Source organism: Callithrix jacchus, chromosome 4, assembly GCF_049354715.1.
Source record: "Callithrix jacchus isolate 240 chromosome 4, calJac240_pri, whole genome shotgun sequence".
Lineage (NCBI taxonomy): Eukaryota > Metazoa > Chordata > Mammalia > Primates > Cebidae > Callithrix > Callithrix jacchus.
In genome coordinates this window covers 60337111-60361324 of record NC_133505.1, presented here as the reverse complement: position 1 = coordinate 60361324, position 24214 = coordinate 60337111, and the positions used below count along the sequence as shown (strand labels likewise).

Genomic DNA, 24214 nt, shown 5'->3' with positions numbered 1-24214 from the left:
TGGTGAAGTTCAGTTTATATTTGTTGTTACTGCTTGTACTTTGGGTGTTATTATCTAAGAAACTATTGCCTAATCCAGTGTCACAAAGATTTATGCCCATGTTTTCTTCTTTCTATAGTTTTGGCTCTTTGGTACCTGATTCATTTTGAGTTAATTTTTATACATGGTATGAGGTAGGGGTCTGTGTTAGTTTGCTAGGGCTGCTGCAATCAGGTACCACAAACTGGCGTCTTAAATGACAAAAATTTATTGTCCCACAATTCTGGGGACCAGAAGTCTGAGATTAAGGCCAAACTTCCTCAAACCAAACTTTGAGGAAGACTCTGTTCCATGTCTCTCTGTTACCTTCTTGTGTCTTACAGACAATCTTTGGTGTTCCTTAGCTAATAGAACACCACCCCAATCTCTGCCTTCATCTTGACACAGTATTCTCTCTGTGTCTTGTTTGTGTCTAAATTTCCACCCCTCCCTTTTTTTTTTCAGACGGAGTCTCACTCTTGCCCAGGCTGGAGTACAATGGCATGATCTTGGCTCCCTGCAACCTTTGCCTACCGGGTTCAAGTAATTCTCCTGCCTCAACTTCCCAAGTAGCTGGGACTACAGGCAGGCACCACCATGCCGGGCTAATTTTTTGTATTTTTAGTAGAGATGGGGTTTCACCATGCTGGCCAGGCTGGTCTTGAACTTCTGACCTCGTGATCTGCCTGCCTCACCCTCCCAAAGTGCTGAGATTACAGATGCGAGCCACCACACCTGGCCCATATCTTCCCTTTTTATAAAGACACCAGTCACATTGGACTAGGGCCTTATTGTTTTTTAGTATTACCTCATCTTTTTTTTTTTTTTTGAGACGGAGTTTCGCTCTTGCTACCCAGGCTGGAGTGCAATGGCGCGATCTCGGCTCACCGCAATCTCCGCCTCCTGGGTTCAGGCAATTCTCCTGCCTCAGCCTCCTGAGTAGCTGGGATTACAGGCACGCACCACCGTGCCCAGCTAATTTTTTGTAATTTTAGTAAAGACGGGGTTTCACCATGTTGACCAAGATGTTCTCGATCTGTTGACCTCGTGATCCACCCGCCTCGGCCTCCCAAAGTGCTGGGATTACAGGCTTGAGCCACCGCGCCCGGCCGTATTACCTCATCTTAATTTAACTAATTACATCTGCTAAGATCCCATTTCTGAATAAGATCACAATTGGAATTATTGGGAGCTAGGGTAAAAACATAAATTTTGGTGGGGATGTGGGAGACAGGGCCCAACTTTATTATTTTGTATGTATGTAGTTGTCCCATTTTGTACATGTGTGAAAATAGTAGCTTAATTTCTTAGAAGTTGAATTGCTGGGTCAAGAGGTTATATGCATTAAACATTTTGATAAATATAAAAATATTCTCTTTAGAGATTGCATGATTTATTACCTACACAGCAATGCATATGAGTGTTTATTTACCACATTTTACTAACACGGTGTGCTCCCAACCCTTTCAATATTTACCCATTTTATAGGAGAAAAAGAATATTTCATTGTAGTTTTAATTTGCATTGATCTTATTGAGAAATTGAATATCTTTTCATGTGTTTAAGGGCACTGTGTTTATTTTTCAGCGAAGTGTCTGTTGATTCCTTAGCCCGTTTTTCCCAATGGAGTTACTGTTCTTTCTTACTGATTTTTAGGAGCATTTTATGTATTAAGAATATTTGCTCTTTATTATCATTTTTATAAGTTTTCTATTTTGGCAATTCATAAATATTTTTAAATTTTACATAATAGGATATATCTTCCTTTTGTGGCTTTAGGACCTGTATAATAGTATAGACTTTGCAACTCTGAAATTATGTGAAAATAAAAATTCTGCCACGTTTCCTTCTAGTTAAAAAACTCTTTTTTATGTTTAAATATTTGCTAAATTGGGTATTTATTTTGGTGAAGCATGTGAGGTAGAAATTCAGATTTAGTTTTTTCAGTGACATTTACTCATTGTATTTACTGAATAAATAATCCTTTTATTTTGCACTTATGTGAAATGTCACTTGTATCATGCCCTGTAGCCTCATATTGATCTGCATTTCTTTCTGAACTATATTTTACCACATAGTTGATACCATAGGTATTGTATAAGATAGTTTAATATCTGGCAGAAGACCTCTTTACACTTATTTTTGAAATTTTGTTTTCTGGCTCTTCTTGTTTACTTTTCGTTAAACTTAAGAATCAGCTTGTGTAAATTACAAATTCTGTTTATGTGTTTATTGAAATTGCATTGATGCTTTAATTGACAAAGAATGTCAGTTTTATGATGCTTACTCTTTCGATCCATGTATTTTCATTTTCTTATGTAAGTTTTAATCCATCCATTAAGTTCTTCAATAGCATTTCAAAGATTATTTTTCAATTTTTTAAATCTTCTTAAGTTAGTTTTTTGTGCAGTTTGTTTCCAGATATTGTTTCTGTTATATCATGATTGTATATTGCTCTTAGTTACACATTTAACTTCAGGGTGTTAGTCCACCAGAGTCATACTATCCTCAAAGGTTTTTGTCAGGTTTTGTAGATTCCCCTTTCTGTCCCCGACATGCCTGAAGATAATCTTGCTTCTGCACCCCTCCCCAACCTCAAGGGGTGCAAGGCTCTGTTTGATGGTCTCACTGCCTCTCTTGTATCAGCATCTGGGGAGATGGCAGACCAGAATCATCATATAACATCAGCTAGATCAAAGGCTGCTTCTCCCCATGAAAACGTGTGCCATGATAGCAGAACTGGAGCCAATTCTATTCTTGCTAACATCTGCAGGGAAGAAATGGGGGTTTCCGTGGCTGTTCTTTAGTGGTCAGTAGAGAAATCCTGATGGCAGTGGGTGGTGATGCCAGTCATTTCTGTATTTTCACAGTGACCTGAACCTAGTATGTGTAGTGTCAAATCACAAAGATGGAAGAACTAACACTATTTTTTAAAGATGAGAAAAATGCTGACCCTTCAGCTCAGGGACCATACTACAAAGACCTGCTTAAAGTGGCTGAGCAATCTGTGGCCCTGACCCTGACCCTGACTCTCAGCCACTGTTCCTTCTATGATGCTTTGTTACACTTGGTTTCTTAAGAAAAAAGTATGTTTTATAGGGTTGCAGGAATCATATTTAAAATCTAGGGCAGAAAGGGTTTTCAGAGACTACAACCTGCCTATTCTGACTCGTGGCACGATTATGTACCTGTTTTACTCTTAAACTTCCCCAGGATACAGGGCTACCTCTCTCTGCTCTCCTGTCTCTATTTCTCCCTTTCTATATGATAGTTGGTATATTTAACTCTAGTTTTGTCCTGCAGTTTGAGCATTGCCTATGTTTTGACTGAGGAGTTTTGTATTTTAATTTCATTTGATCTATCTTGTGCATAATTAATTTTTGTCTGCCTGTATGACTGGTGATTCCATATGAATATGCTGTTTTTGTTACAGGAGGGCTCTGGGCCACCATCCGAGGCTCTAGTTTGGAAGGTGTTGGCCTGGTATTATTTGGATCTTACTCGTGTGCCATCAATGTCACTATAAGCAATTCAAGCAGAATTCAGTGCAAAGTTCCTCCCAGGGTAAGTGTATTCCTTTGTTATCTCTTTCTTTCTGCATGGGTGACTGATATTAATCTAACATTTTCAGTGAATCACTTCTTAGAACGAAATTAACTGATGTAAACTTCTCGTAACGATAGTATGCTTGTAGTGGTTATATTGTCTGTTTTGCTATGAAGTATGAAACAAGCACTAACGGAGCTTGTAGTTAACATCAATTAATTTATTTAAAAAGAAGGCAACCAGGCAGTTCTGGTCCATACTCTCAGTGAGTATTAGTGACACATAACAAATAAATTTATCTATTGCACATTCTGGGTGTTGCCTTGGGAGGCTTATATATCTTGATATCTCTCTTCTCTATTAAGCAAACAACAAAGTTTTCACTGGCAATTTTGTTTTCTAGGATGGATATAAATTGTAGAACTTAGAAACTTCTAGAATGTGTGATTCCTAAGAAATATCTTCCTAGTTATTCTCCATTGCTTCCTTTTCCCCTTAAAAACAAGTTCCTGAGAGCTTCCTTTCCTTTCAGTTAGTGCTATGGCATGGCCTATTAAGGGATTTGAGTCTGGGCCTTTCCCTGGTGCTGTTGGGGAAGAGTCACACTCAGAGCTGCTGTTGAACTTTCTATTCAGAGTTGACTTAAGCAATATCAACATTCTTCGCACACCCATGACCCCACAGTAAAGATCCCCTGGGAGATAAGATTCAAAATATTCTTTGATCACTAGTCCTACATTTTAATCTCATCTGGTTTCTTAAATATTATGAAAAGCTAGCTTTTATATGTAAACTACATTCAATTCCAATATGTGATTGTACTCTAATTTGTTTAACTATTCCCTATTACTGGACATTTAGATAATTTTTAAATATTCCTTACTGTAAACAACAGGACTTTAATCATCCTAATAACTATGTTTTTGGGGTCACATTTATTTTCTCAGGATAAATCAATCTAAAGTCTAAAGCTTTTGATATGTAGTATCCAGTTATCTGAAATTCCCTTTCAAATTATACTCCCACCATCATTGTGCAAGTGTCTGATTTTTGGCATGTTCGCCAATACTGGGTTATCACTTTATTATTTTAATATATATTTACCATTTTAATGGGTAAGACATGTACTGCTTAATTTTTTTACCAGAGAAAATAAACATTAATAAAAAGCAAATTTTACTTTTGATCCAAGTGATAGATGCATAGGTTAAAAGGAAAATAGTAAGTTATGCCCTCCTGCCCTTCTTCTCCGTTCTTCAAGTCCCCCTTCCTAAATCAACCACTTTAATTCTTTTGAATATAGTTATAATACCATATTTATATTAAATCAAACATGTTTACATTATTATAACTATTTAAATGATGCTGACAGAACCAGGCAATATATTTTTTCTTTTATAGTTCTTTGTTTTTTACCCCCTAGAGTTCATGTTTTATTTTCTAAACATGTCTTTCTTAGAAGAAAAATCCACCGTTTTTTAAAAAAAGTTCCATTATATCAGTTATTCATTGTCCTTGAAGCCATCTCTGTTCTCCTGTTTCAATCTAGCCAACTGTTTTCTAGATTTATTCTACATATTTCATCCTAATACTTACTTTAATTGCATTATTGGGTAGAATCACTGTTTCTTGGATTTCATATGTGTGTGTGTGTGTGTGTGTGTATCTATGTCTATATCTTTATTATTCATCTTATAAGATAATAACCATAAGAAACATTCTGTGACAGAGTGTTGTAGGGAAATTTTCTGAGTTGTCACATGCCTGAAAGTACTCTTATACTTGATGAGTAGTTTAGGTATAGACTTTTATTTGAAATTGCCATATTTTTGCAGAAACAATTGGTGTGTTAATTGCAAATCATTATTATTTACCCCTCAGAGCATGTCCTTATGCATCTAACACTGCACTTGCTTACTAGTCCAAGCACTTGGCACTCTGTGCATGGGGGGCAGCATGGGGAGGGTATGCAGGGTTGGGAGGAAGAGAGAGACTTGGAAGTAGCAAATATACTCTTTAAAAACAACTTTCTTAAAATTAACTTTTTAAACTAATTCTGTATGGACTTCTCTTCCCTCAGTCAGTCTCAGTCCTACTTTAAAATAACACTGAGGTTTAATTTTTAAAATTGATTTTTCAGGGGAAAGATGGACACATTGTGAATGTGACTGTGATCAGAGGGGATTATTCTGCAGTTCTTCCCAGAGCATTTACATATGTCTCTTCCTTAAATCCAGTTATTGTGACTCTGAGCAGAAACACAAGCAACATAGCAGGTAAAATATGTGATTCTGCAAGATGTTTTCCTTTTTAAAGCATTGATCCTATAAAAAGGGCAATCAATGTCCTGTGAAATTTATTGTATTTTGAATTGAAGGTTTTTTCCTGAAAACTAGGAGATTGCTGTTTTCATCATAGCCATCATCAAATTAATCTCCTGATACTGCTTTTCCATCTGTAAAATAGAACCATTGTACAGATGGAACCATTTCCGTCATGAAAAGAATGTGGGAATTCAAAAGTTGCAGTCCAAAATATATTTCTCAAGCATTTAGTATGTGAGAATAATGATAGCATAAACATATAATGGACCTAATCCTTGCCACTAATTTATAGGATTATTGCTTGCAATTTACAGAAAAGAAAATTAAAAATAGAGAGATTAAGTAATTTGTCTAAGGTTTGAACACAGGTCATCTGTTTATATATACCAAGTACTTATCTACTTGTAGTTAAATGTAGAATACTGTTTTTTGACAGCAAGTTCTATTGTAGCAGTTATTTAATATGATTCGAGAATAGGATGTTCTGATTAAGAATTCTTGTTTCTTTAGACATCCTATGTATAAAGAATGGATTAGTTAACACCAACTACATGATATAATTTTTCTTTGATGAATCAGAGGATATTACAGGTTAGAATTATAATAATTTATTATTGTGTAATGCCATATAGATTTGCAAGAATAGCAAGTAACTTTCCTTTCTGGTGAACTGAATGCCAGATAACAGGGTTTAGGGTAGCCATATCTAAGGGTTTATTATAAAAAGACCATCTCATTTCCCAAAGAAAAAGACTGGACTCAATTTTTCTGGTACTATTTTCATTTTCCATAGCTCAAGAGTACATAAATAAGGAGAAGTGTCCTTTAGCTTCCAATATTATTCAGCTCAGATAGTGCAGAAGAAGAATTTGCTGCCTCAGGCAACTGAAGTGTGTAAAATTCCTCACTGGTATAGATTCTTCCAAATGAAGTAGGAAAGGGAAGGGAGAGCGCGATGTTATATTCAGATTTCAGTGATTTTGGCTTTTAATAAAATTCCTTACCTGTAATGAAAAGAATAAATATGTTGTATCAGTACCTCAGAGGCATCTAGGATTAGCTTGACAATGGACCAAGAGCTCCAGAAGTTATGTTGGTGATATACACAATGCAATGCATTCTTTTCAAAATTTATACTTGCATTTAAATCTTTCTACAAGCAGAATAAAGAACATGTTACAAAATCCACAAAGTGAAGTAGCCTTACGGGAATGCCTCTTTTAAGTTGGAGCGTTACACATTTCCATCCAGGAGATGATGCTGATGATGACTGTGAGGCTGAGATGAAATGAAAATAAAAGCATAAGAGGGACCAAGGATCGGAGTGGTGATGAATTTGACGTGCAGGACCATTAGTGTTGGTTTTGCAGTCAGGAAAAATGGGATCTGCATGAATCCAAGCTCAACCACTTGTTATAAAGAATAACTTTCAAGAAATTAAATTTAACAGAATTTGTTTGAACAAAGAATAATGGTAACCCTTAGAACCAGAAGAGATTCAGAGAGCTGCACTCTGCCACGTGGGCAGGCAGCAGTTATAGACAGAAAATGGAAGTGAGGCGGGGAACAGCTTAATGGGTTGCAGCTTTCTGTTTGCCTTACTGGAGCATGGTCTGATTATTTGGCAGCCTGTGATTCGCTGAGGCTCAGCTAACTCACAAAGTTGAGTTGCAGTCTTCATGTAAGAGACTCAAGGTACAGAGATAGCCTTAGGCCACATTTAGTTTAACTTACTGTACTCCTTGGGCAAGATATTTAACTTCCTTTGTCTTCAGTTTCTTCATTTGCCAGGTGAAAATAATTCTTTCAAGGTAATCATGAAAATAGGAGAAAAAACAGGTAAAAGTACTCAGCCCAGGAATTGGCATAGAGTAAGCACCCAATAAATCTTTGTTGAAGTGAAGACCATCATTCTTCCAGATATCAAATGCTTTATAAATGAGCTAAAGGTGGGCCCTGCCTATTGGCCCTATGTTGTTTTACTTCTCCATAGCATCCCAGGATCCATTAGCTCAAAAGTCCCCAATGCTAAATTCAAACTTTGACACATTGAGTTGTTTCCTATGTAGCCAGAATAAGCATATTTTCAGCCATTTAAAATCCTCTTGCTTTGCATGCCCTGTAAAACTGCGTGGATCAGTCAGCCATAGGTAAGAAAACCTGGGGCTATAAAATACCCTAAGCCACTGATGCCTTTGGAGCTCTCTGTCCCAGAGGTTACCCACCATGCTGTTGAGTGACATCATCTGGACACAGAACCCCTGTCTCTCATCTTCCCACCCTCTCCCAGTTCCCTTGCCTTCCTCCCTTTCTGGATGGTGGCCCTATACCATTGCCTCCAGAAGGTCTCACACTGGGAGACTTCCTCCTCCTCTGTGAATCTGTCAAAATATCACCCAAATAATGCTTGTTTTCTGCTACTGCCACTTCACAGTCATGTCTTTTTCATTGGTCAGCACTGAAATTCCTTGTACTTACTGCATTGAAGCTTCAGACTTCCCGGTAGAGATTGGGAAGACATGCAGCCAAGAGAATGTGGAGTGAGGAAGAAAATGAAGTTAACTGAGGACCTTTCGGGTTCTGTATCATGCCAGATACTTTCGCAGGATATCTAACCTAATCCTTACAACAAACCACATGGGATGGGCTTTATTAACCATGTTATTGATGAAAAGTCCAAGGCTTCGGGAGCTGTAAGTAAATCACCCAAAGTCACAGAGGTAGTAAAATGGCACATCAAGGATTTGAAAGCAGATTCATAGTCTTCCCACCATACCACATCACTCTTTTTGACTTTTCTCTTTTAAGCAACCTCTTTCTCCTCCTCATCTAATTGGCCGTGGAATCCCATAGACACCGGCTCTGCAGTGGTCCTCAAATGATGCAGGCTAAGGGAGCTAGAGATGCTCTAGCCCAAGCCATGTCTCAGTGGCCACACTGGGACAAAGGAAGGGTAAAGACATTTGTTTCCTCTTATGCTGTTACATACTTGATTTGGTCCACTTCATTAAGACTAAAAACGTCTGCAGACTGGATTTCTCCCTCCCTGTCTTTTCAATTTATCTTATAGACTGGAAGGATACTTTCAGTCGTATCTTTTTACTGCTTTGAACTCTTTGTGGTCACCACCAACCACTGAGTTAAGCAGACATCCCTCTGGCTTGGCTTTCTTGGTCTTCGGCCCTAGAGCTACCATCAACTTGACCTATCCCTACAACAAACCCCTACCTGTACCTTCCAGAAAGTCACCGAATTCTCTTTTTTCTTTCCAACCACTGGGTGATTAGGTGAGAAAGTTCTATGAAAAGCTTTGGATAAAACCGTGAAATTTCTAGAAATAAATGATAAGCCCCCTCTTCTCTAAGGGGAGCTTATCATTTATCTAAAGATAAATTTATCTAAAGATAAATCAAACTTTCTTTTTGGATGTTTCTTTCAAACTCCAATTCAACTATCATCTTGCCCATTCAACCTTCCCTGATATGACGATCTGATTTGAGCAATCCCAGTGCCTAATTTTTACCACTCTTACAGTATATGTATTTACTGAAGCAATTTTGTCACCTAGTTAACTAGTGTTGAGGCTTCTTTGAGGGCAGGATCTTTAACTTATCTTGTGCTCCTTGCAGCATCTATTATAGTATTTAATAAATATTTGAGTTAAAAGAAATTGCATTAAAGTGTTCATAGTGTACACATTTTAATAGAGTTGCTAATTAAACTAAAAAGACATTGAAATGTAAGCCAGAAGACTGGGCTCAGGCCTCAACTTTTAAAATTATTAATTATTAATAGTTATGAGGCTGTGGCTGCTGAGCTTAGTTTCTTCAAATGCAAAATGCCAGTCATATTAATTGGCCCATATAAATCATCAGGATAGTATGTGGATCAAGTGGGATAACATACATGAGAGTACTCTGTCAGTTGTGAACTGCTAAACTCACGTGTGGCATTACTGTATGGGTCAGTGCACATTCATAATATAGCTTCAGATTTCTACCAGTAGAAAAGTAGAGGTTAAGAAACCAATATGTGGTGCTATTTGCTGGTTATGAAGGCTGATAACTCTGCAAACTGCTTGATTTGCCTTTGCATGTAAATAAGTTAATGCCTCTTTAATACAATTGTCCTGCCAATTTTTGTTTTTATATCATTGAGGTTATAGACTGTATCTCTGATAAAAGAGTTGTTAGGCTGGGCAAGGTAGCTTACCCCTGTAATCCCAGCACTTTAGGAGGTCGAGGTGGGCAGATTATTTGAGCCCAAGAGGTTGAGACCAGCTTGGGCAACATGGCCAAACCCTGTCTCTACAAAAAAAAAAAAATACAAAAATTAGCTGGGTATAGTGGCACATGCCTGTAATCCCAGCTACTTGGGAGGCTGAGGGGGGAGGATTGCTTGAACCCAGGAGGTCAAGGCTGCAGTGAGCCAAGATTGTACCACAGCACTCCAGTCTGGGTAACAGAATGAGACCTGTCTTAAAAAAAAGTTGTCAGAAGTTTTTCAAAAAATTTGGGTTTGTATCAAAACTCTTGGAGTATTATGTATAGGGCTGACTGTGTATTTAATCCAAAAAGATAGTTTTAGAATTGAATAGGTAGTTGAACCCATAAACTCACATCTCAGAAGCTAATGGACTTTTCTCAACACAGGCGGTGAAAGTCTGGCCATTGGAGTGGCGTTGCTGGTGAACTATACGGATTTGGATGTGGAAGTCCACATCCAGGATGCCTTGGCTCCGGTTCACATGCAGGCAGCTTGGGGCCTGGAGGTGACACTGCCACCACTGCCAGCTGGCCTCCACAGAATTTCCGTCTCTATCAATGGGGTCAGCATTCGCTCACAAGGGTGAGGTGGCCACTTGCATTAATTTTAGGTTTGTCTGATGGTCTAGCATTCAGCTAGGTCATTCTAGTTTTGAATTAGGTCTTTTCTTTTTTCTTCTGAAGTTAAGGGTCAAAGGGTTCATAACATTTGAACACATCTTAGAGACCTTACAGACAGTTTTCTCTTCTCCCCAAAATACATATGGCTCTTCTGGCTTACTCTTTCTTATCTCTATCAGCCATTTCCTAACCATCTCCCTATCTTCTGTAGGGTTGATCTGCACATCCAGTACATCACAGAAGTTTTCAGCGTTGAGCCTTGCTGTGGGTCCCTCCTGGGTGAGTGGCTCTTATGTATGTGACTGTTATCAAGTATCCAGAAATTCTGTTCGCTGGATATTCAGATTTTGTTTCAGGATTAACTTGATGGTGATGTCGGAGAGGGGAAACAGGAGAGAGACCTTCCTCAGGCTCCAGGAACTGAGGGGTGTTTTTAAAAGGGTGTCAAAATTTGATGATCCCTTTGCTCAGGAAATTCGGGATTTTTTTATGACAAGGAGATGTGCCTGTTTTTTCTTTTTCTTCCTTTTTTTTTGAGATCGAGTTTCACTCTTGTTGTCCAGTCGAGTGCAATGATGCCAAGTCGGCTCACTGCAATGTCTGCTTCCTGGGTTAAAGTGATTCTCCAGCTTCAGCCTCCCAAGTAACTGGGATTACAGGTACCTGCCGTCATGCCCAGCCAATTTTTGTATTTTTAGTAGAGATGGAGTTTCACCATGTTGGCCAGGCTGGTCTCAAACTCCTGACTTTAGGTGATCTGCCCCCCTCAGCCTCCAAAGTGCTAGGATTACAGGCATAAGCCACCGTGCCTGGCTGAGATGTGCCTGTTTTTCTAATGAAAAGAGGATGAAGCATCTGATGGGTGGGACTCTAGAGCGGATATGAGGAAAACAAGGGCAGCATGTCTTACATTCACCATTTAGATGTTGTGTGTGCAAGGAGGGAGGGAATAAGTCTGTGGGTCTTCACTTTCTGCAAGGGATACAGATGAAGAACTCAGAAATAGTCAGAGATACACATGTGATATGGAAGATGAAAGGACAAGACAAATAGAGCAATCTCTAAAACTATTTTCAGAAAAAAATGAAACGTGATCTAGTGGCATGTGAATGATCACTGTGATTGTGTGTAAGACAGCACATTATCCTTTTTGAGTATAGTAAAATCCTCTTAAAAGCTGTGTTGCGCAGTTTGGTTATGCTGTGGGTCATCTTGCTCCAATCCTGTCCTGAAGATGGGGTTGGATCGTTGGTGGCCTGTCTACTGGAGAGTAAGGCAGATTCTATGAAGGTAGCACCCCAGCGTGATTCGATGACTTTTAATGTGTCTCTCATATGCATGGAATATAGAATATGTGGTACAATAAATAGAATATATTAGAATGTATAATATATGGACTATTGGAATATTATATAGAGCAACATAGAAAATAGGAGATTTCAATAAATTTGACCTTCATTAGTATATAAGTTGAATGTATACAGAACAATGTACAAATAGTCTATGTATGGCATACAGGATAATATGTCCAATAATGTAACACATAAGAAGAAGACTGAGAAACATGATTTTTCATTAGTTTGTAAGTTGAAGTGGTGGCTTCTCAGATATACAAAGGTACTTGAAAAGTTTGTGTTAAAGATGTCCTTCCTATATAACCATTTATATTATTTTACTGTTACATGAATTTGCCACTTCTGACTCCTGTCCAAATAATCACAAATTAGACATTGGTGGGGATGAGAAAAAGTAATTGAGGTTTCACTAACACATTCCCTACCTTCTACTTAATTGCCCTGGGACTTTCATGGGTGCTGTGAGTTCTTAATTCAGAATATCAGCTGTAATATTTTGTTTTCTATATTCATACCTTAGGAGGGACCATCCTCAGCATCTCAGGAATAGGATTCAGCAGGGACCCAACTTTGGTTTGGGTACTTGTGGGCGATCAGCCCTGTAATATTGTGAACTTAATGGAGGCGAGCATCTGGTGTGAAACCCCGCCAGCCCCCCAGATGCCCCATGCAGGCACTCCCACTGTCCCAGCTGCCGTGGAGGTCTGGGCTGGCAACAGGTCCTTCATCCATGGTCCTTCACCAAGCTTGGTGGGGAACAGTTTCACCTTCACATACGAAGCAGCGGCAACACCGCTCGTCACTGCCCTGCAAGCAGAAATCACAAATAGCAGCCTTCACCTGCGTGTGGGTGGAAGTAACCTAGCCAACTCAGTCATCCTCCTGGGGAGGCTGAACTGTGATGTCGATACACAGTCCTTCCAGAGCAACGCGAGCCTGTCTGGATGCTCCATCCCTCTTCACAGTCTGGAGGCGGACGTCTATCCTCTCCAAGTACGTCACAAGCAGATGGGATTTGCTAATATGTCTATGGTGCCCCAGCAATTTGCAGTGATGCCTCGGATAATGGCCATCGTCCCATCACAGGGCTCGGCATGCGGTGGGACCATACTTACTGTGAGGGGGTTGCTTCTTAACTCTAGAAGGAGGTCAGTTCGGGTTTACCTGTCAGATCCTTTTACTTGTGTGATTTTGAGTTTGGGAGACCGCACCATTCTCTGCCAGGTTAGCCTGGAGGGTGACCCCTTGCCTGGAGCTTCCTTCACCCTGAATGTCACAGTCCTGGTCAATGGGCTAACCAGTGAGTGTCAGGGCAATTGCACTTTCTTCATGCAGGAAGAGGCAAGTCCTGTTATGGACGCCTTGGCCACAAACACCAATGGGTCTCTGACTACTGTGCTGATGAGGGGTCAGAGGTTAGGCACCACAGCTGATGAGCTGATGGTGTTTGTGGATGATCAACTTCCTTGCAATGTAACTTTTTTTAATGCAAGCCACGTGGCATGCCAGACAAGAGACTTAGCCCCAGGACTCCACTACCTGTCAGTTTTTTATGCAAGAAATGGATATGCTTGCACTGGCAATGTTTCCAGACACTTCTACATTATGCCTCAAGTGTTTCATTATTTTCCTAAGAATTTCAGCATATATGGCGGAGGCCTCTTGACTGTAGAGGGCATAGGCCTGAGAGGACAGAACACAACGTCTGTCTACATTGACCAGCAGGCGTGCCTGATGGTGAACATCAGTGCTGAGCTCATCCAGTGCATTGTTCCCACAGGGAATGGCTCTGTTGCTCTGGAAATAGAGGTGGATGGACTTTTGTATCACATAGGAGTCATTGGTTACAGCAGTGCCTTTACCCCAGAACTGCTCTCTATTTCTCAGAGAGATGACATCTTAACCTTTGCAGTGGCCCAGATCTCGGGAGCTGCGAACATTGACATTTTTGTAGGGATGTCACCCTGCATGGGTGTCTCTGGTAACCACACCGTTCTCCAGTGTGTGGTCCCTTCCCTTCCGGCTGGGGAGTACCACGTCAGAGCCTATGACTACATCAGAGGGTGGGCCTCATCTGTCCAGGTGTTCACCTCAAGAGTTGTTATCACAGCCGTGACCGAGAACTTTGGTAAGTCGAGCAAATAAGACAGTACACTTTCTTATGTAAATCAATTTGTAGCTCCTTTCACTTCTGGGAAGCAGAAAATTAATATGAATCTGCCTGATGGAAGGAAAGAGAAGCCCATGGGCTTCTTACAGTCCCAATTCCTTCCTAAGGCTTGTCTTGGTTATGCTGTGTTTATGAAGCTTTTTTTTTAATAAAGAAAATTGCATATATTCTCTAAATGTTTGATTGTATTTTAATTTGATGCATTAAGTGGATTTGTGTTTTAAATTAAATAACACCATTTGTAAGAGCTCATAATTTGATCATTTAAGAACATAAATGCTTTCACCTAGTTTTAGACCCTATCTGCCAATTTGCATTGTTTAAAATTTATTAAATATGATTAATTTTTTATCATTTATAATATTTTACAGGTGAAACTCATATTTCACCAATAATAAGCCAAATGCATAGAACAATTAAATTGGTTGAATTTTTCTCCCCTTAGATATACCAAAATTTGCCTAGCCTTTTCTTCCAGCGAAGAATAGGTTTCAATTTCTGTTCACTTCAAGCCTTATTGCACTTGAGATAGCTCAGATTTGGTTGTGATTTAGAAAGTATAGAAAAAATTATAGAAACAGAATCTTAGACTGATGGAGTACTAACCAAGTCATTTCCTAGAACAAATTTTGTCTCAGTTTGGTGGAACACTGTGGGAACTGGGATTTGGCTCTAGTCTGTCACTAATTTAGCTAATTTACACTTGACTTTTCTTTTTTTTTTTGAGATGGAGTTTCACTCTTGTTACCCAGGCTGGAGTGCAATGGCGCGATCTCGGCTCACCACAACCTCCACCTCCTGGGTTCAGGCAATTCTCCTGCCTCAACCTCCTGAGTAGCTGGGATTACAGGCATGTGCCACCGTGACCAGCTAATTTTTTGTATTTTTTTAGTAGAGATGGGGTTTCACCATGTTGACCAGGATGGTCTAGATCTCTTGACCTTGTGATCCTCCCGCCTTGGCCTCCCAAAGTGCTGGGATTACAGGTGTGAGCCACCGTGCCCGGCCCTACACTTGACTTTTCTAAGACTCAGCTTCCTTACTTGATAAAGGAGTTTGGACTGGATGATCCCCAAATTCCTCTTTCTACTCCCTAAGATTCCATGTTTTTTATGATGGAAGAGCAGGGAAACAGGAAATGTACCTTAAACAAAAGCATTCTTCTTGAGTTTGTCAGGTGGCTAAGTACCACCTAGACTCTGTATCTCAGTGTGAACTAGAAACATGGACTAGTTTCACTCATACAAATCTCCCAAAACATGTACAATTATTGCATCCCTATAAATCATAGCAGAAGGGGAAAAATCATCGAAATTTCTATCAATAGAAAAATTGTTAAATGAATTGTAGCAGGGCCCTATATTGGAATTCTAGGTAGCTCTTGAAATGAACTGGATCCAGAGAGGTTTGAAAACATATCTATGCTATACTTTTAAGCAGAAAAGCAAGTCCCAGAATAATATGGATAGAATAATCCAAACATAGATGCTTAAAAATTCCAGAAGAAGCTATAAGAAACTCCATACCTGAAAAAAAAAAAAAAAAAAAAAAGAAACTCCATACCTGGATACCGCTGGGGAGGGAGACAGGTCATTGGGGAATATTTACTTTCATTTCATGGCTCTTTGAATAAAAGTTTAAAAACTATAAATAAGCATTAATTTTCTATATGAAAATTGTTACATTAAAAAAACACCTCTTTAACACAATAGGGTGTTGAATGCGATTGTGATTGGACAGAACCGAGGGCAGAGACTAAGTGGAGAGGAAACTGAGGCCAGCAGGCACCTGAAGCCAGTTGTGTGGATTCTGAGGATGTGAAAAGAAGGATACGTAGTGAGGAAGCAAAGGTTTGAATTTTGAGTTACGTAAAGAAGGGAGATTTGCCTGTATGATCATGAACTTGTACCTTTGTCTTTAAAGGCTGCCTGGGTGGAAGGCTGGTGCATGTGTTTGGAGTAGGATTTTCTCCAGGGAATGTCTCAGCTGCTGTGTGTGGTGCTCCCTGCCGAGTCCTGGCTAATGCTACAGTGTCTGCCTTCAGCTGCTTGGTTCCACCCCTGGACGGTGAGTAAAGATGTTACACACATACCTTTCAAAGCATATATATGAAAATGATATTCTTTGGTTAATTCTATTTTTGTGATTGATGCTGTACTGACTACTAATTTCTCTATGTGTTCCTTGGAAAATAATTTCTCTACTCCCCATCTAAAATGATAGAATCTGGGGCCACCTGTTACAATGATTCATAATAACTTTTGACATGTTAATGGGTCAGTGTTGAATGAATATTGAAAAACGTATCACCTATGTTCTTAGCTGCAGTCTTAGAATGATGGAGGAAGTAATTCTGAATTCAGAATATTAGTTTCAATGACAGCTATAGGAGTCATGGAGGAAACAAGCTCTTGGCTTTGTTCTGAGGTGAGGTTGCTGAAGACATCTGCTTTTAGAGGTATCAGTAAAGGGATGGAGGTTGTTGAGCTGGATATCACTTGAAAATTACCTTTGTGTCTAAAGTTTTCGATTTCTTATTATAGGCAAAAAAGCCAGCACTCAAATTATCTTCTTGTTCTGCAATAGTAACAATTACTTCTTAGTAAAACACCACAATTGCTTACTACTTTAAGCTGCGTAGCCATTATATAAATTGTCGTATAAGAATCCATGTCTTTGTGGGGAAAGGGATGAAAGAGGAAGTTGCAAAGCTTGGGGTTTTACAACACATGGTAATACCCCACAGCTTCAGGGGAAAAAACGTCAAAGGGAAGAAATTACTATTATTATCACAGGACCTTACTGCATTTGAGATAGCTCACATGTAGCCAGCCAGGTGATTATCTTATTTGCATAATCATAGATCTTATACCTGTGCACTTAACCATTTACATTTACACACCTCCTTTCTATGTCATGTTTTAAGTTTTTATTCCTAATTTGTTTGTCTGCAACTTGAATGTGGGCTAAAGATTTACAAAGTGATAAAAGCACCACATCATCTGAGCTTGGACAAGAATTTTATGATGGATAATGCTGTTGTGATGGAAGTTTGTACTGTGTTGTCTTATACAAAGAGGAGGAGGAGAGGGAGGAAGCAGAAAGGGTAAGAAGAGGAGGAAGAAGGAGAGGAGAAAACATTTTTGTTTAAAATACTAGAAAGTGAGTTTCCTATTATCATCATGTATGTAAGCACAGCACTATGGAAGAGAGATGGATTCCACAGTGGGAACTTTGAGATACAATAGAAGACTGAAGTTCAAGACATTGTCTTGATTTGTTGTTTGATTCATGGCTCTACCTCCTCTGCTTGGAGCAGTGTTCAGGGTATGTGCAAAATGAGTGCTTCATGAGGAATAAATGAAAGGTTGGGAAACAGTGGAAACAGAAAGTGAAGACTGCACATTTCTAGGCTCTAATTTTTAACTAATACTGCCACATTTTTTAAAAAAAAGCTTCCACATATACACTGCTCGAATTAATACACTTTAAAAAGCTGTGTTGTTATTTCAAAACACTTAATTTTAACTAGCATAAGATAAAAATCAGTGAGGTTTTAGGGCCAGGTAAATTGTGACATTTTAAGTTTTATAGCTTCTAGGGGAAGAATAATAAAAAGTATTGTATTTAGAAAGATGTGACTAATTTTTAGAAAATAACTCAACATTCCTTGATTTTTTTAGAGGAAAATGAGTTGGAAATTGTAACTATTTATGTGGCCACTAGGTGTCACCAAACACTCATTGATTCTGCAAGGCACACATTTACTGTAGAGAAATGCATAATTTGGCTAGTTTTCCTTTCATAAAAAAGTCTTTTAAAAGACTTTTAATCACAATGTCTAAAGATTGAGAGGAACTTGTGAGAGCCAGCTCCACAGGTTTCTTACTTAAGATCCAAGTTGGAGATTTGGGGATTCTGTTGTACCCGCTGAAACTGGATGAAGCATTTTTAGTATATGATAGTGTATTTTTTTCCCCTAGGAAGTAGATATATAATAGACATCAAATTGCCAAAGGGGATATGTCTTAGACATTGTTAGAAACGACTACGAATTTCTCCATTTTCAGACAGGATTGAATACAACCAAGTTAGCTAAGAGTTGGTTGTATTTTTAAGGATTTTTCAGAGGAGAATTTCCCAGCAGCAAGCCTTACAAGTGTTTCACAGTTGCTCTTCTCAGAGAAATCCATCCTCTGCCTAATGGATGCTTCCTTACTCCACTTTTTTCAACCTTAATCAGCGGGTGGTTCTTTGGAAAGCTGAGTAATCTCAGTTACTTTAAGGCAGTGATTCTGGAAGTGTGCTTCCTGGCACAGTAGCTGCAGGGCCCTCACCTGGGAGCTTGTTAGACATGTGAATTCTTCGGACCTACTGAATCAGAGACTTTCCAAGTAAACATTTTAGTGTCTCACTTCTCAGCCCTCTCTGAAATTCTATATTCGTTCCTAATTTGAAGCCCCAAACAAGGAAGCTCTTCTATATAAGCAAGTTCTGGCCAAATTGAGTAGCATCATAAGATGCCTGTGTATTGTCTGATCCCATATTTATTTGTAAAATTATACTGCAGTCTTGCTGGTTAATAAGCTTTCTGTTACCTACTATTACCCTAAGGGGTGTGTGTGTGTGTGTGTGTGTGTGTGCGTGCGCGCGTTTCTACCATGGCTGTGCACAGCTGGACTTTCCTCATATTTATATGATTTCTTTTTTCTTTTGTAGTTTACTACCTTACTCTTTTAATTTGTTCTTTTGTTTATATCTGTTAACTTCTCTCTTTTACCAAGGTAACTTTGAATTTTGACCTGTGCTTTGAGTTTTTTCTTCAGTTTGACTTCGTACAATAAGAGTGAGTTTCACATTCCAGGTTATAGATAATGACCCAGAACTCAAACTTCCCTGATTATTGTCTTGTTTGTGCCTGTGCCACAGGACTAATAGGTTTTCTTTACATGAGTGGGGCAGGGGGATTTAAAGCAGCGGGCTCTACAAATGTGCTTTTGCTGTTTTGGGGGTCACCCATTGTTACCATCTCCGCAAACTGTATTTCTAACAATAGGAGAAATTTACTTTTTCTTATAATGAGTTGCCAAAACATCCTGTTAGCTGAAACTAATACTTTGTGTTTGTTTAAAATGAGCAAAATCTTTGATCTTTGGCTTTCTTGCATTTATACCTTGAATTATACCACATGACATTTTCATGGAAACTTTAGCTTTTCCATAAGGCATGGAAAGCTAAAGTGATTAAGGTCACACAGCTATTTAGTGGCAGAACTTTGAGTAAAACCCATGGATTTTGATCCCCAGCCCTGGGTGATTTTCATAATCCAGCTTGTCAATTTGCATCTGCTTAATCACCTTTAACAAATTCATTATTTTATAGGTGTGGAGCTTGTTTTTATTTGCCTTAGGGCTTACTAACTGGAAGTTCTTACGTTTTGTCTGTTCATACAAGAGTCCTACTGTCAGTCATTTTTATTGCTCAAATTCATTCAAAACACATTCATAGCCAACCTCCTGGGTGCCAGGTGCTTTAGACTATAATAGCAACAATAATACTATTTGGGCATGATTGCATAACTACAAACCCTCTTCGCCATAGTTATCTAATGCAGCACTTGCTGCAGCATGGTAATGAGGTAAAGAAGCACAGGTCTAAGCCCATATGGTAATGAGGTAGGGAAGCACAGGTCTAAGCCCATATGGTAATGAGGTAGGGAAGCACAGGTCTAAGCTCATGGCCCTTGATAACCTTTGTTGCATACCGACATGGGCAGGCTTGCTGCAGAGGAAGGAGGCTACAGAGATGTTTTTTCTTTTTCCGTCTTTATTAAGGTTTTCAGACAGAACTGCTCCTAAACCATCTCATGTAGCTCTTTGTTCATCTTCTAGTTAAAAGATCATTCCCAGTCTGCCTCATGATGCTTTTTGTATGTCTCATGACCTAGAAAAAAACAGCCCGAGTCAGTGTGCTTCTAATACTTTCTTTTTATCTCTATAACATGTTAATTGTTATAATTATATAAAAATCAAGAAATCCATAAACTTATCCAAGTCAATAAGACAAATAGCCCAATAGAAAAATGGGCAAATCACAGAAACAGGAATTTCACAGAGGAGAAAACATAAGTTAAAAAATCGGTTAACTTGGCCAGGCATGGTGGCTCACTCCTGTAATCCTAGCACTTCGGGAGGTGGAGGCAGGCTGATTGCCTGAGCTCGGGAATTCAAAATTAGCCTGGGCAACATGGTAAAACCCTGTCTCTGCTAAAACACAAAAAATCAGCCAGGAGTGGTGGTGTGTACCTGTAGTCTCAGCTACTCATGAGGCTGAGGCAGGAGAATTGCTTAAATCAGGAAGGCAGAAGTTTCAGTGAGGCAAGATTGTGCCACTGCACTCCAGCCATGGCAATAAAATGAAACTGTCTCAAGAAAAAAAAAGGTCAACCTAAAAGTAGTGATTGAAATGCAAATTAAGACCACAATAAAATGCCATTTTACACACCTGATTGGCAAAAATTAAGAGTCTGATAATTTCAAGTGTTTATATGGAATACTGGGAACTTATAAATATGGCTGGTAGGAATATAAAATGGCACAACTACTTTGGAAAACAGTAGGGCACTATCTGGTAAAGTTGAATGTGTACCCACTCTTTGAATAAGAAATTTTCTTTATAGGCATGTACCCTAGACAAAATTTTGTACATGTTTCTAGTAGCAAAAACTTGGAAATATCAAAAAGTTCATTCATAATAGATAAATATATCATGGTACTTTCATGCAATACAATATTGAACAGCAGTGAAATGTATTAACAATAGTTATATGTAGTAATATGGATAAATCTTGGAAATGTACCATGGAATGAAAAAAGCAGGTCCAAGAATACTTTATCACTTTTATAAAGTTTAAAAAATGGGTAAAACTCAACTCCTAAATACATGTTTGTATTTAGGAATACAAACATGTGTGATAAAACTATTTAAAAAATGCCAAGTGGTTATTTCTCAGAATGAGGAGGAAAAGGACAGAAAGGGGAGAAACATACAGATTTAAGGGTATTACAAGTATTTTAGATCTTACGTTGGCTGGGAGATTCACATGAGTTTTTTTATAAAGATGATTTATATTTTACAAAATGATACTTGTAATTTTCTGCGTACATTGCACGTAACACATTTTTAAAAGAGTAAACTGATAATTTCATTTTCCTATTGGTCAAGGGAGGACACAGGAACTTCATTTGTGAAACTGACTGGAGGCCTTCAGTTCTTCCGTGGTTCTTTCCTAACGGTGACTGTTTCCTGCAGTGTCCTTGACTTTCCTGTGTGGCGTGAAGCATGAGGAGGACAACTGTGAGGCTGCCAGACACACCTATGTGCAGTGTGATTTGACAGTTGCCATGGGGACAGAGGGACTTCTCGAATCGTGGCCTTACCTCTACATTTGCGAGGAAAGTTCCCAATGCCTCTTTGTGCCAGATCATTGGGCAGAGTCAATGTTTCCATCGTTCTCGGGCCTCTTTATCAGGTAACCCAACCTTCTCCCTCCCTGAACTTCCCCACAAATGCTTGGCCAGTGGACCAATGGAGCCATCAGAGAGTGGAGGCTGGGTGGATGGGGGGACTACAACTCTCTTGGAGGGCCCGTTGCATTGTGGATTCCAGCCAGCCTGCATATCAAAGCATCTCCTGTCTTTTTCAACTGTTCAAGAGAACATCTGAAAAATCTGCCCAGTAAACAGCTCGCTTTGTTCTTGCTTAGATTTTAATATTTATCTTCCGATCCAAAGCAACATCTGGTGAATGCCAATGGGGAGAAAGATTAGACGTTATGAAAAACAGAAGGCTTTTCCCCCCCTTTCCTTTTTCTTTTCTTTCCAAACAGATTCACAAGTATGAAAAAAAGTCATAGAGAAATCCAGCAGATTGTACAATGTTTATTCAAAAGAAGGGGGGTTGCATACGTGGAATTACTGTAGATCTAGGATTTAGAAGCCATAAGCTTATAAGGATTTTTTTTAACTTAAAAAAAGAGCCTGACAAATAAATACCACAACTTTCCAAGTTAGTCCCCTTTTCTAAACAAATAAAAAAGAAGTGTGACCATGTTTGTAATTCTGGATTGCTTTCATCTCAGCAAGGAGTTCTTTTCCTATGCAGGGTGATGTCTCATGGCTGAATATTGTCCTGTAACCTTCTTTATTTCTTATCCAGATAGAGTGGCTACCTTTGATTATCTAATGAAGTCCCCTTTTCTTTTTTCTTTTCTTCTTCTTCTTCTTTTTTTTTTTAAGACAGAGTCTTGTTCTGTTGCCAGGACTGGAGTGCAATGGCATGATCTCGACTCATTGCAACCTCTGTCTCCCAGGTTCAAGCTACTCTCATGCCTCAGCCTCCCAAGTAGCTGGGATTGCAGGTGTGTGCCACCACGCCTGGTTAATTTTTGTATTTTTAGTAGAGACAGGGTTTTACCATGTTGGCCAAGCTGGTCTCAAACTCCTGAGATCAAGCAATCTACCCACTTGGCCTCCCAAAGCTGGGATTATAGGAATCAGCCACTGTGCCTGGCTTCTTTTCTTATTTAAATATGAAACTAAACAAGACGACTTCCCCACTATGAAAGAGATAACCAGATATTTTCATGGCAGTCTGACTTTGTGATATCCTGAGACGGTTTGTGTTTTAGTGTGAATATGGCACCAGAAGTTTAGGTTTAGCTGTAGTAGAAGAGGAACCTCCTTGGCTGTTTGCTTTCTAAAAGGGCAGGAAGAACTCTGTTTAGGTCACACAGGAAATGGAGTACTGGGTATTGGACTCAGGTGAGACTGGATTTCAGAACTTACTGATGCTGGACACCAGGAAGTACATGTCAGTAGCTCCTGCCTCTATTGAATTCAGAGACTTCATCTGAATCGCCCAAACTCTTCCTTTGGAGTTCTTCCATGTTCTTCCTCTTCATTCTATGGGGAAGCTGAGGCAACTGAGCCTCAAACCCCATGAACGATTATACTTTTGCCTGTGAATATCATTTCAGTAGTGCTCGTGAATGTTCAGGCTGTTGAAGTAGGGAAAAGTGGGTATGTTTTCTGGAGTAAGAATTACCATAAGTGCCCTATGATTTAAACAAACAAAGCTTAGTGAGGATGAGAGTCAGGGGAGCTGGCAGTGGTCTTTGCTGCCAGCCGGAAGGTAAGATAGCGCAATCTTCAGAGGACAATTTGCCAATTCACGAGTAACCTTAAAATTTTTATACTCCGTAACCCAGCAATTTCTCTTCTAGGACTTTATTTTAAGAAAGCAGATAGAAATATGTTATATTTACAGATAATCTTTAAAGTTTCAGATATCAAAAAATATTTGAAATGAAACAAGCTTTAGTAATAAAGAATGTATCCAAATGATATGGTACTAAGTCACCTTTAAAAATAAGGATGCAGAATATTTAACCAGATAGGGAAATGTTTATAATATATTGAGAAGTGAAAATCATAGGTCTCAGGCCGGGCTCGGTGGCTCAAGCCTGTAATCCCAGCACTTTGGGAGGCTGAGGCGGGTGGATCACGAGGTCAAGAGATCGAGAGCATCCTGGTCAAAGTGGTGAAACCCTGTCTCTACTAAAGATACAAAAAATTAGCTGGGCATGGTGGCGCGAGCCTGTAATCCTAGCTACTCAGGAGGCTGAGGCAGGAGAATTGCCTGAACCAAGGAGGCGGAGGTTGCGGTGAGCCGAGATCGTGCCATTGCACTCCAGCCTGGGTAACAAAAGCGAAACTCCGTCTCAAAAAAAAAAAAAAAAAAAAAAAATCATAGGTCTCAAAATAGCATATCAGTTTGATCCTACTGTTGTACATGGTACGTATGTTTGTACACACATAGGTTACTAGAGAAAAGACTGGGAAGATGTGTCCAAGA

General features: G+C 39.2%; 1 protein-coding gene across 3 annotated transcripts in view; it reads left to right on the top strand.

The window, feature by feature from the left end:
• Positions 1-24214, top strand: part of PKHD1 (PKHD1 ciliary IPT domain containing fibrocystin/polyductin) — a 515189-nt gene that overhangs the window by 57208 nt on the left and 433767 nt on the right. For all 3 annotated transcript variants that reach the window (XM_035295877.3, XM_035295878.3, XM_078370699.1), the window contains 7 exons: positions 3452-3582; positions 5705-5840; positions 10541-10736; positions 10986-11053; positions 12650-14257; positions 16223-16366; positions 21611-21830. In XM_035295877.3, the coding sequence (XP_035151768.3) occupies positions 3452-3582; positions 5705-5840; positions 10541-10736; positions 10986-11053; positions 12650-14257; positions 16223-16366; positions 21611-21830 (2503 nt within the window). The remainder of the gene's footprint in view (positions 1-3451; positions 3583-5704; positions 5841-10540; positions 10737-10985; positions 11054-12649; positions 14258-16222; positions 16367-21610; positions 21831-24214) is intronic.